We start from the raw sequence: 12,633 nt of genomic DNA on the forward strand, positions 1-12,633 counted from the left end.
GCTGAACCTGAGTGCACTGCACAAAGGTGGGAGCTGAGAAAAGGCTGCCTCTTCTGGGCACAGATGACAGAGAAAAACATCCATCCATCCACAGGCCCTGGGCTGCAGTACGGAAGCAAGCCACCCAACACGCAGTGGATGGGAAAAGCCACGGCAGGAAATCAGAATCCCAAGGACCACCAAAGTATGAACAAAGTATGAACTTGGAAACCTCGGGTGTAAAAACCTGCTCTGAGAAACTCATGAATAAAATGGTCAGGAACCTGGGTAGCCTGTAAGACTGGGGCAGAAGCCAAAGCAAGCTGGCCCCAGGGGCTGGCAGTGGGGCCCAGGGGATTCCTTTGGACTCTTGCAGGCAGGAGAAACCAAAAAAAAAATTCAAAGAAATTTTACATGATGACATGCCATAGGGGAATTTACCGCACTGTACAAATAGTAACCACATTATGCCTCTTCCCCAGTGCTGTTTTGTAATTGGGGAAACTGAGGGTCACTGAGTTTGAGTAGGTTGCCTGAGGTCAGTTAGCAATTGAAGTATTTAATTTCTCTGTGCGTCAGTCTTCTCAGCTGTAAGATAATTGCAGTGTACCTTCCTCAGAAGGCTGCTGTGAAGCTAAAATGAGATGTTACCTGTGAAGCACTTAGAACGCCTGGCACCTAATGGTGTTAACCCAGATAAAGTAAGCTCTCCAGTTTCAGAGATAAAGAAGGAATAGTCTCTAAAACAAAAACAGGACATTAGGAAGAAAGAACTGGTACAGTAAGAAAAGGAAGGCTAGAAATAAAAAGTAGATACTGACAAAGTCCTGTCAGTCTCGCAGAGACACTGACACCTCTCAAAAAGAAGCCGGACTGGGTTTCAGATGCCAGCCCTGGGTTTCAGAAGAGCACTGAGCTGGGGAATCTGGGGACAGGGAAAGCAGGCAGAAGCCAGCAGGAATATCAGTGAGTGATTCCACTGTTGCCTGAGACAAGAATTTGGGCGTGGGGCAACTTGCTACATAACATGTCAGGACTTTTAGCTCTGAAAGTCTTTGTGGTCATGGTTTCTATCAGAAGTAGGCGTAGTACCTAGAAGCCAGATTTCTGGCTTCAGATCCAGCTCTGTGACGTGCTAGTTATGTGGCCTTAGATGTGTTCTGTGGCCTCTCTGACATTGGTCCCCTCTGCAGAATTGCACGTAGGACGGGAGTACGTCAATATTGAGGACAGACGCTAGAACTAGACTGCAAGAGTTCAAGTTTGGACCCCCACACTTGCTATCCAGGCAAGGCTTGGGCATGTTATTCAGCTTCTTTGCCTCATCTCCTCATCTATGAAATAGGGATGTTTGTGAAGATAAAATGAGCTAAGATACAGAATCACACATATACATAACATATACGCAAAATACATAAAATGCTTTGATACAATCCTGGCACATAAGTGCACACTAACCTTGTGAGGTTATTTTAAAGATTAAATGAGTTGATGAATGTTAGAACATAGTAGATGTTCAATAAATGTCAGTGGTGACTGCCAATCCCTGGATTGCTTCCTCTTCCCTGGGCACCCAGTACACAACTGAATGAACAATGATTGAATAACTGGCTGGTGGGAATGGCAGGCAAGTGGGGCAGATGGGGGCAGGACAAGCCACAGGAGGGATGCAACTCTCCATCCTCTACTGGATTCCAGAGACAACGCGAGTTCACCCAGCCTCACCATCCCTTTCCCTCCCACACAAGGGCACTCCATCACAGGATTGGAAGAGTTCATGGAGTTTATTTGGGCAGCGCAAAGGGGACTGGAGTTTCACTTGTAGACACAAACACACACAGATACACACATTCCTGAGCAACGTGGCTCCAGAGGTTGACAGTCTGCGTGGAGTCCCCAGATTTCAGAGTCAGGTGTGGCTCTCAGGAGCCTCAGGAGGCCCAGGCTACATAGGAAAAGCTGTAATGGGGAGGGGTCTAGGAGCCCCCTCCCTGCCCACGAGGCCTTGGCTGTCCTTTCCCCGCTCCCTCCCTGAGCACCAGAATCCCACTGCCACGCCTGTTTACCTCCCTCCTTCTCCCCCTTCCTCAGATGGCAGTTCCCAGCTCACCTGAACGGAATCACCGGGAGCTCCAGGTCCCCTTATGGGCCCCTCCTCCCCACGCTGGTTCTGGCTCATTGGGATTGTCCATGTTCTCATAAGAACCTGCATCTGGTTAGGACCAGGAAGGAGTGAAATGTACATACAGCTGGAAGTCGACTGGGAGGGGTCAGCCTCAGACAACAGGGCACAGCCGTAGATGCACCCACCTTCCTCATGACTGGGTCCAGGCTGGACACGCAGGGAGCGAAGCTGGGGGGCAGCATACAGGATCCCTCTCATATCCTCATAAGACTGGGACCCTGCGTGAGCAGGGGATGGAGAGTTGGAGGCCTGGGAGCCATGCTGGGGGCTTATGGAAGGGAAGTGCCGCCTAAGATACGGAGGGAGACTGAGGGGCAGAGGGAGGTGGAAAGCTTGACCCGTGTTGTACTAGGAAGGAGTGATGAAGGTCAGCAAGGATTCGCGTCCCTGTTCATTGGAGGCTTGGTCAAGTATGGGTTCGATTATGGTCATGGTCAGAATAAGGGTCAAGAACAGAATTGGAAGGAGTCAGAGTCATGAGGAGGCTGGGGTCAAAACTGAGGTCTGCACTGAGGCTGGGGTGACGTGGGGGTTCAAGTCCAGGCTGGAACTGGATTGGGATCAGAGCTGACGTTCACAGTTAGGGATGGGGTAGGGATTAGGGTTGGGGTAGGAGTTGAGGTTAGAGGTAAGAGTCAATTCTAAAGGGTTTGGCTTTTGGGTCAGAGTCAAGATCAAGGTTCTGCCTGGAGTTAGAGATGAGGCCAGGTCAACCCAATCTGCACATGGTTGGCAGGGCCCAAGCATTTCTCACCAAGGGAGGTTGCCTCCTGGTTGGGGTCCCAGGCTGTCCCATGGGGGCTGAGGAAGTCTGGAAGAGGAAGAGGGATGTCACGCTTTCTCCTGGCCTCCAGGTCACGCCCCACCACCACTACCATCACCCCCTCAGGAATGTACCTTACACACACACACACACACACACACACACACACACCTTTTGTCCTGGCAACTGGCTGGGCCAGCTCTTCATCCTCATTCTCATATGATTCAGATGCTGCAGAAAAACGAGAACTCCAGGGGCCACCCCTGCCCTGTGGTGGCTCCACAGCCCTGTGGGTCCTCTCAAATCTCTGAGGCCCCACAAGAACCCCAAATTACCATTGGAGAAGGAGTCTTCATCCTCAGGACCCAAAGCCCCCTCGTCAGGGTTCTCATAGCCGCTGCCATCTGGGGGAGAGGGAGAGGGGTCCAGCGAGGGTCCACATCCCCCACTGCGAAGGTGGGAGAGGCGTGGGGGAGGCAGCCTTACCCTGGGAGAGCTGGTCCTGCCCGAGGTTGGAGTCGTTCTCGTAGAACTCGGAGCCCTCCTCACTGTCGGGCTCCTCGTAGGCCTCCCCTTCTTCTTCTTCTGGGCCTGGAGTTGGGGGTAGGGGTGGGGCCCGAGTCACGGCCTCCCTCCTCCAGGCCCCGGTCCACGATTCCTGCCACGGGCCACTCCAACACCCCCCATAAGAGTAACGACCCCTCCCCCACTACCTGCTCCCGTCGGGCTCCGGGACCCAGCGGCTCCAGCCTCCTGGACGTCGCTGTGCGGGTTTCCGTAGGAGACGGCGGCTCCCAGGCTTGCAGCCCACCGCAGGGAGCGTCCTGGCAAGAGGAGCGTTGTCGTGGGGCGAGTGAGAAGAGATGCGGGTGATCAGGGTTTAGGGTCTGCGTGGCTGGACGGCGGGAAGAGATGCTTCAGGAGGCACCGGGGGCCTCCCGGGTCTAGGCCTCCGGCCTCGCGCTGAGGGGTCGGCATCTAAACCTAGGGGCGTGGCCTCAAGCTCTCACGTGAGGTTCTGCTCTCCGGACCGGACTTCGGGTCCCGAGTCCTGGGGGGCGGGCCTTGGTCCTAGAGGCGGGGCTCAAATCTGGGCGGGACTCCGCACCCCGGGGCGGGCTCTTTTCTGAAGGCGGAGCTCCGAACTCTGGAAGGCTTGGAACTCCCGAGATTGCGGGGCTGGGAAGAATGGGTGGGGCTCTAGCACTGGGTCAGAGAGCGGGCGGGGCCTCCTACCCGTGCCAGTGGTGGGCGTGGAAAGGGAGAGCACGTTTCCGTACTGGTTGTGGGCCCCGCTTCCCGGGGGAGGCGTCACTTTGAAGAACCTGGTGGAAGAAGGGGAATTGCACTGTGAGGCCAGGCCTGGAGGGGACTGGGAGATGTCCTCGAGATTCAGGCCAGACCCTCAGAGATGAAAATGTGGTCACTTGAATTAGCTCCTCTGTCCTGGGACAGCCTTCAGAGGGGTCTGGGATCACGCCAAGGGGGTCATCACAGAAGAGGTAGCTTTGGAAGTGGGCTTTGAAGGTTGGGGACTATTTCAACCACAGAGATGGAGAAAAGACACGGAGGGGACAGTAAGTGCAAAGCATAAAGTGAAAGCTCAGGAGTCGGAGACTGAGGGGGCACCTGAATCATTCCTTACCTTCTGGCGGGATCAGTCATTCGCTTTCTTTTCCTCCTCCGAATCAGGGCTGGTGAGAGTTAAGGGCAGTGATCAGAGGAGAGGCTGCTTGGCCAGGTGAGGATTTGGGGGTGCTGGGGAGGTCACTTGGGCCAATGGAGGAGATGGGAAGTTCACGTTCCAAGGGGCTAGGCTAGTTCAGAGGGCGTTTAGAGGAGTGAGGGGTAGTGCAAAGGGGACTGAAGTTTGTGGGGGCGGTTTGGGAGGAGAGAGATGGTTGTGGGCTCTCCTGAGGGAGATGGGGTACGGTTTCGCAGACCGGCTGGAGAACGTGACTCACCTTTTCTAAGATAAAGAAAGCCCGCCAGGGAACCCATGCAGAAGATCAGATAAAGTAAAGTTGCAATAGGGACTCTCCAGCCACCAGTCTCCAGCAGCCATCGCTGTACTGTTGGCGGGAAAGGAGCTGTGAGACAAGGGCCAGGGCTGGCATCTTACCTCCCAACCTCAAGACCTCAAAGGGCTGTAAATGTGGGGACAGGGGCAAGACACAGATCCTTAAAGTCCCAAACTACAAGGAGGGCTGTCCTCCCTCCATGTGAGGACAGGGACTGGGTCCCAGAGCCCGGCATAGGGCCTGGAGCAGTGTCTATTAAGCAAACCGTGAGCAAAGCGTGACTATAGTCAGAGGAAGTGTTAGGATGCAGGGGAGCATGATGGTCAGCTTGCAGCTAAGGGCAGCCATGGTCAAAGTCAAGAGCAGAGTCAGCATTCATACGGTTGGAGGGGGAGGCAGCCAGGTTCTGAGATACATTGGAAGTGAAAGTTGAGGTTGAGTTTGAGAATTGTGGCTAGGGGAGCATGGTAGGATTGTGTGAGGGAGACAATGGCAGAACACTGTGACGGGTCTGACGGATGGGGTGAGGCCAGGGAAGAATGCCCAGGGTCCTGGCTTGGGCACGTGGGCAGGTGGTGGGTGGTGTCCTTTACTTACACAGGGCCACCCAGAAGCCTACGCTTGGGGAAGATGTGGCATTTGATTTTTGTATACGTTGAGCCTGCAGTGTCCATGGGACATCAAATGGCAATTCCAGGTGTGGAGCCTAGGGCCAGGGTATGGAGCCTAGAGCCAGTCACCAAGGCGTGGTGGCCCAAGGAGCCCAGGGAGTAACGGAGGACGAATAGGGAGAGTGTGTAGATAAGGATGAGAGAGTGCAGAAGGGAGAAGGAGAGGGCTCAGGGCTCCAGTGCTGAGAGGGAGTGAGGAAGGGAGACTAGCAAAGCCGACGGGAAGGAGCAACCAGGGGTAGGAGAAGACCCAGAAAAGTCGTGTCTTTGGAAGCCAAGAGGAAAGCGGTGGGTCAGTGTTCCGTGTAGTGGTTGGGGTTTGGGCTGAGGCTGGTACTGGCCAAGGGCAGCCAAGGTTGACTGGCTTCCAGTTCTTCCCAACAGCTTCACACACAAGCCCCGCAGTTGAGAGACACCTTACCTGACTGGATAGTGACCTTCAGCTGCATCTCGATGGTCATGTTGCCATGGTAACAATAATAGGTGCCAGCATCTCGCTCTGTGGCCTGGGGCAGCCACAGAACAGCCCCTCCCTGGAGGGTGCCGAGGACCCACATTTCTCTGACTGAGGCATCCTCACTCAGGTTTAGGCTCAGCAATGAAATATTAGGCTTCTTGGGGTGCATGTGGATCCAGGAGACGGGGCCGCTGGCCACGGAGGCAGGGGGCAACCAACAGGGCAGACAGAGTGTGGCGCCAGGTTCCACGGTGAGGTCTGGGGCAGGGAAAGCCAAGGCTAGGAAAGTGTAGGCCTTGGGGTCTCCTCCCCTGCAAACCCCCAGTTCCAAATGACCATCCCGCATCTCTGGGTACCTCCACCCCTCAACTTCTTGGCATTTCCCCAGCACCTTACCTTGGTTGAGGCTCTGGTTTGAACTGCTCTTAGGTGGGGCACATGCAGGGTCTGTCTCCCAGATCTTAGGGTGGTCTTTGGCCCGCATATACAGCTGGGAGCTGGTGGGGTGACCAGAAGAGAGCCTGTGGTCCTCTGAGGACCTATTCTCCAGGTCACAACCTGAGTCATCTAGGTCTGAAGCCTTCCACTGGAACAGCTCCCCTGGGAAGAGACCCAGAACCAGATACAGAGACATCCAGGAGAGGCAGAGAAATACAGAGACCCAGCAAAACAGATAAATAGAAACAGACCCAGAGAGAGGCAGAGAAACACCGTCTCAGAGAAAGATGAAACTGACAGAGACACAAAGCTGCCCAGCGTGGAAGTCACAAAGCCACCGTTTTTAGGGGCCACCTACATCTGGCTCCCGGCTTGATCCACAGACCCTCCACTCCCTCCCTCCAGATCCATTTAGCAGCCAGACCTCCTCCATCCATGGTGGGCCTCCCTCTTCTCATCCAGCCCTCCCTGCCCCCCCCGGGACCTCACCGCTGCCATTCACGCTGACTGTCCAGCCAGGCTGCCAGGCCTGCTGAGAAGGGGACCCCTGTTGGCACAGGTAGAAGCCCCCCATCTGGTCAGAGACGTTGGAGATGACCAGGATGCCCAGGGGCCCCACCTGGATGCCCAGGCCTGGCAGCCCTCCACTCAGCTGTATCAAGCGTTCTGAGTGGCACGCCTCGTACAAGGCCTGCTGATCGGGAGGAACATCTGAGGACCGCTTGAGGCACGGCAGCACAGCACTGCTTCCCTCTGTGGAGAGAGAGAGGGAGAGAGAGGAGCCCCCAGCCCCCTTCACTCCTCCCCCTGGGTGATAAACCCAACGACCTCAGACCCCACCAACTGGGAGTGGAGGAGCCCTCAGAATCCTTCCTATCCCTCCCTGAATTTACAATTAAGAGAATGGAGTGTAAGTTACGTGGCCAAGAGTACCTAGCCAGAACCCGGGTTTCTAGCCCCGACTCCTTCTATCTGTGCCCCGTGGACATACCTTTAGCCTCTACCAGCTGTGATTTCTGGAGCCTGACTCCCACGGGGGTAAGGAAGAGAAGGAAGAACAGGAGAGGAGGTGGCATGGTGGCCAGACTCCCCGAGGCACCCAGCTTGGCCGCGCAGGGGATGCTGGGGCAGACAGAGGCCCGGTGGGCACTGAACCATGGGCATCTGCGGGGGCGGGCGGGCAGTCCCCCAGGAAGGAAGGGGTGGTCATGCCTCAGGCCCCCTTCTCCATGCACCCCTCCACACCCACAAAACCCCCCTCCTCCCTGCTACAGTTTTATTTTCCTCCCAGCAATGACCACCAATGAAATGATCTTATTTGTGTCTGTTTGCTCACTTCCCGTCCCCCCACAAGAATAAGCCCCTTCGCTGCAGCAGAGACTGCCGTGTTCACCCCTGTATGTGCAATGCACATTGTGGTCCCAGTAAATATGTATTGATTGAGTGGATCTAGTCTTAGGGGCTCCCTCCTTCCACTCCTCCCTCCTTCCACCTCAGGCTCGAAATCCATTTCCCTTTGCACACACACCTCATTCATTCATTCCACCATTTCTTGGGCCACCTTCCACGTCCACACAGCGAGCCGATCACAGATCCTTTGGGACCTCGCAGACCTGAATTTGAATTCTCCACCTTGACCACTTCCTTGGCCAGATTTCTTCATCTCTCTAAGCCTTCGTTCCTGTCTCTGAAAACTGGAGATAATAACAGTACTATCAAAAATGTGGGAGGCTGGTTAGCTCAGTTGGTTAGACTGTGGTCCTGGTAGTACCAAGGTTGCTGGTTCGATCCCCTCATGGGCCACTGTGAGCTGCGCCCTCCTTAAAAAAAAAATTAAATAAAAATATTTGTGAAGATTAAACAGGACCATATATGTTCGGCAGCTTTAGCCCAGCACTCAGCACATAGTAGGCCCTCAATTAATGGCTGAGAGCCCGAGCCCCACTGCCCCTGGAGCTCCTCTGTGCAGGGGAGCTGAGAAACCACTGGTGATTAATCCCCCTTTCTCTCCCAGTTCTTCCCCAGGAAGGAACCCATTTAGAAATGGGGAAATGGAGGCCCCCAGAAGGGCGGCGTGCTGCCCCCAGTTCACACATTGAGCCGGTGGTATAACGAGCATCAGAGCCCAGGAGTCTTGACTCCTAAATCTGTTCTGCCCTCCATCTCTCTCCCTCCTTCTCCTCCTCCTCCTGCTGCTCATCTTTTTCTGTTCTTTTTCTGTGCACCCTCCCTCGCCCTGTATGTGTATGTGTATCTCTGTCTTTCACTGCTGAAGTCACTCAGGGAAAGGGTCCAGGGACCCAGGAGACCTGCTTTCTCAGTCGCCGGTTCCCAGGGCCGCCTCACTGGGCTGTGACTTCCTGTTTGCCTCAGGCAAACCCCAGGGGACCCTCCAGCTGGCAGGCCCCCACTTCCCGTCGGTCGGGTTGGGGTGGCTCGTAGGGGGAAGAGTGGGGCATTGGGGAATGGAGAGGATGAGGTGTCAGGACTTTTTTGTCCTTTTTGCCTTTCACTCAACAGCATCTCTTCAATCCCGTTTTTTTAGCTTACCAGCTGCCTCATGGGGGCAGAGTCTTCTTGCGAGAGCAGATGAGTCCCCTGCTTAGAATAGTTCAGTAGTTTTTCACCTGCCTAAAAGAAACGCTCCAAACCATGACCTCCACAGACCTGAGAGAGGATGTGGCGGCCACGCTTCTCACGTCAAACCTCCACCACTCCGCTCCTCGCCCCGCCCTCGCCCCGCCCCTCGCCCCGCCCCCTCACCTCCGCATCTGGCGCAGCTGCTTCTCATCACTCAGGTCTCAGTTGAAGTGTTAACACCTTCAGAGACCCTGTTTCCTTCCCGGCATTTGCCCCAATCCCAAATTATGCTTGTTTGTTAGTCTTCTCATCTGCCTCCTGTCCCTGAGGGTTTCCTCTGTGACAACAGGGATCTTTACTGGCTTGTTCACAGACATCTAGTGGGTGCATAAGAAGTTTTGTTGTATAAAGAAAGGAAATTAGGAAGAGTAGAAGAAAACTTTCTTTTCTCGTCTCCCCATGCAGTGTTACTAAGGGTAGTCCACACATATTTCTAGATTCAATTTACTCATTGTGGACTCTTCCCTTAGCAAACCAGAACCATTTCAACAGCCTCTTTCGCGGGCTGTCTTCTACCTCTTTTGCTTCCCACCTGCACTCCACAAAGAGAGAGTGTCCTTGGTATTAATATTAATCTTGTGCTTCCCCTGCTCTGCAGTCGCCCATGGCTCCCAGGGCCTCAGGGTAAAACCCAAGCCTGATAGTTGACTGGAGCCTTATTTATAGTCGTCATTTCACCCCCTTTCCAAGAAACCCTGCCACATACACAGGGAGTCTCGAGGACAGGAAGCTGTAAGCTACTGGGGACTTATGAGCCAGACATTGACGAGGCAAGATCTGCGCTTTTTAAAACTCCCCCTGGCTGCAGTGTGGAGGAGGAATTGGAGGGAGGCCAGAGAGATCAGTAAGGTAAGTGTTCATTCATTCATTCTTTCATTCATTCACCGGATGTTTACTTACTACTATGTTTATTTTTCAGGCACTGTCCTAGGTCCTAGGGAAACAGCAGGGCACAAGAAAGACAAAGTTCCTGATCTCACAGAGCTTTGATTCAAGTTTTGGGGCCACAGAAGGGTAAAGGGGGACAGGTAATAAACAAGTGAACCAATGAACAATTTCAGATGAGAAGTCCCTGATGTAATCTAATGGTGGACAGATGATGGGGGATGTCTACTTTCCACAGGGTGGTCAGGGAAGATCTCACTGAGGAGGTGACTTCTGAGCTGAGACCTGAGATGGGGAAAGGCTTGGTGTGTTCAAGTAAGGTCATGTTTAGTTCTGTTAGAGACCGTCATACTCCTTTCCAGAGTATCTAAACCATTTTACATTCCCATCAGGAATATATGAGGTCTGACAATCAAGTTCCAGAATTTATTGCAACAATGTTGCTAACCTCTTGATATCAGAGGGATTATTCATTACAAATTTGTACCAACTATACAGTGAACCAAGTTTACTATTTGGAAGTGCTGAAAAGACTGCATGCAAAAGTTAAGATGACCTGGGCCGGCCCAGTGGCTCAGGCAGTTAGAGCTCCATGCTCCTAACTCCGAAGGCTGCCAGTTCGATTCCACATGGGCCAGTGGGCTCTCAACCACAAGGTTGCCGGTTCAATTCTTCAAGTCCCACAAGGGATGGTGGGCTCCCCCTGCAACTAAGGTTGAACACGGCACCTTGAGCTGACCTGCTGCTGAGCTCCCAGATGGCTCAGTTGGTTGGAGCGCATCCTCTCAACCACAAGGTTGCCGGTTCAACTCCTGCAAGGGATGGTGGGCAGCGCCCCCTGCAACTAGCAAAGGCAACTGGACCTGGAGCTGAGCTGCGCCCTCCACAACTAAGACTGAAAGGACAACAACTTGAATAAAAGGCCTGGAAGTACACACTGTTCCCCAATAAAATCCTCTTCCTCTTCCCCAATTTGAAAAAAAAAAAGTTAAGATGACCTGAACTTTTTGCCAACAATTCATGGCTCTTGCATCACGACAATGCACCAGCTCACACGGCACTGTCTGTGAGGGAGTTTTTAGCCAGTAAACAAATAACTGTATTGGGACACTCTCCCTACTCACCTGATCTGGCCCCCAATGACTTCTTTCTTTACTTGAAGATAAAGGAAATATTGAAAGGAAGACATTTTGATGACATCCAGGACATCAAGGGTAATATGACAGCTCTGATGGCCATTCCAGAAGAAGAGTTCCAGAATTGCTTTGAAAGATGGACTAGGTGCTGGCGTCGGTGCATAGCTTCCCAAGGGGAGTCCTTTGAAGGTGACCGTAGTGATATTCAGCAATGAGGTAAGCAGCACTTTTTCCAGGATGAGTTCGCGATCTTAATTGTCCGCCTGTTGCCTTACAGCTGCCGAACCGTCTGTTCCCCACGCCTTCCCCATGACATCACATGACGTGTCTAGAAAGCTGAGACCCGATGGAATGACAGTAAAGCTTCCTTGGGGGAGTGTCCCGGAAAGCTGGGAACCGATGGAATAATATTGGTCAGGTTCTCTTATCTGATGGTTTCAGTACAGTAATTGCATCCCCTGGGGTTATGCGTGTGTGAAGGCACAGTACGTGTTGGAGCACGCTGGGGGCTTTCGGGAAGAACAGCCAGTCAGGCACGTGACTCGTGGACCATGGAAAAATCACTTTACTTCCTTGTATGTAGTAATTGGGGCTCTTGCACTCTACTCTTGTCTACTGTCTTTCTTAACCTCCTGCAGCCCTTCTCGCTTCCCACTGCTCTTCTCATGCTGGAGGCGACATCCGCCCTCATATGAGAAACTCAGTTTACACTCACCAGTTCTTGGTATTACCACTTTTTTATTTTAGCCATCCTGGTAGGTGTGTAGTGCCATCTCCCTGTGGTTTTAATTTGCATTTCCCTAATGGCTAATGATGTTGAGCATCTTTTCATGTGCATATCTGTCATCTGTGACATCAGTGAAATGTCTGCTCGCGCCCTTGGCCCATTTTCAATTTGGATTGAGCTGCATTTTAAGCAGGGATGAGACGCGATCCATGTTTTACAAAGATTACTCTAGTTGCTTTGAAAATTAACTCAAGAGGCCAAAAGGTCATACAGGCGGAACAATTAGGAGAGACGAGATGGGGGGCTGAGGCTGGGTTTTAGCGCTAAAGGGATGCATTCTGGAACAGTCCTTGGAGGTAGAGTTTACAGGACTTCAAGGCTCTTTACAGAGGGAGAAACAAGTTTGAGAGAAGGGGAATCCAGGCTCTGGACTTAATTTGAGTTGCCTGACATGATCCAAGGGGAGATGTCAGGTTGACTGTTGGAGGGAGAGGTCACAGATAACGAGCTTGACCTAGAACAGTGGCGCAGGGAGGAGGGATTTGAGAGGCATTGGGAGGGGGAGGGGGATTAGCAGGAAGCGATGACAAGTTGAATATCAAAGTGGGGGTGGGGACTCGGGCGCCCAGAAAATAGGAGCCAACCCAGCCCTGTCCCCAGGGATGCTCCACGAGGGCGGAGGTGCAGGGAGGCCGGGCCACATTTCTTTGTAATGTGAGCCAGGCTCCAGC

At 53.2% G+C, this 12,633-nt stretch overlaps 1 protein-coding gene across 4 annotated transcripts; it reads right to left on the bottom strand.

Moving 5' to 3' along the window:
* Window positions 1-1,744: 1,744 nt before the first annotated feature.
* CD19 (CD19 molecule) lies at window positions 1,745-11,300 on the bottom strand. Of its 4 annotated transcripts, none has more exons than XM_019754770.2 (17): window positions 11,164-11,300; window positions 8,043-8,208; window positions 7,506-7,678; window positions 7,004-7,267; window positions 6,473-6,676; window positions 6,041-6,334; window positions 4,892-4,999; window positions 4,573-4,621; window positions 4,164-4,252; window positions 3,641-3,751; window positions 3,414-3,518; window positions 3,263-3,331; window positions 3,099-3,158; window positions 2,919-2,975; window positions 2,290-2,382; window positions 2,090-2,191; window positions 1,745-1,924 (listed from the first exon to the last, which is right to left on the bottom strand). In XM_019754770.2, exons 2-16 carry the CDS (start codon window positions 8,045-8,047, stop codon window positions 2,100-2,102), a joined length of 1,773 nt encoding a protein of 590 aa, XP_019610329.2. In that variant the 5' UTR covers window positions 8,048-8,208; window positions 11,164-11,300; the 3' UTR covers window positions 1,745-1,924; window positions 2,090-2,099. The 4 variants fall into 4 exon arrangements, with proteins under 4 accessions (XP_019610329.2, XP_019610330.2, XP_074178999.1 ...); XM_019754771.2 differs by having other exon boundaries at window positions 1,745-1,938; XM_074322898.1 differs by lacking the exon at window positions 11,164-11,300 and adding an exon at window positions 9,065-9,192.
* Window positions 11,301-12,633: the final 1,333 nt, after the last annotated feature.

The sequence above is a fragment of the Rhinolophus sinicus genome, linkage group LG18 (genome assembly GCF_036562045.2).
Source record: "Rhinolophus sinicus isolate RSC01 linkage group LG18, ASM3656204v1, whole genome shotgun sequence".
In the NCBI taxonomy this organism is placed as follows: Eukaryota; Metazoa; Chordata; class Mammalia; order Chiroptera; family Rhinolophidae; genus Rhinolophus; species Rhinolophus sinicus.

What these genes read in the sequence shown, in the direction of transcription:
- CD19 (XM_019754770.2), bottom strand. An exon ending in CCGGAGCCCGACGGGAGCAG is followed by an intron (nt 3,519 to 3,640) that starts GTAGTGGGGGAG and finishes CCCCAACTCCAG; the next exon opens with GCCCAGAAGAAGAAGAAGGG. An exon ending in TGAAGACTCCTTCTCCAATG is followed by an intron (nt 3,159 to 3,262) that starts GTAATTTGGGGT and finishes GTTTTTCTGCAG; the next exon opens with CATCTGAATCATATGAGAAT.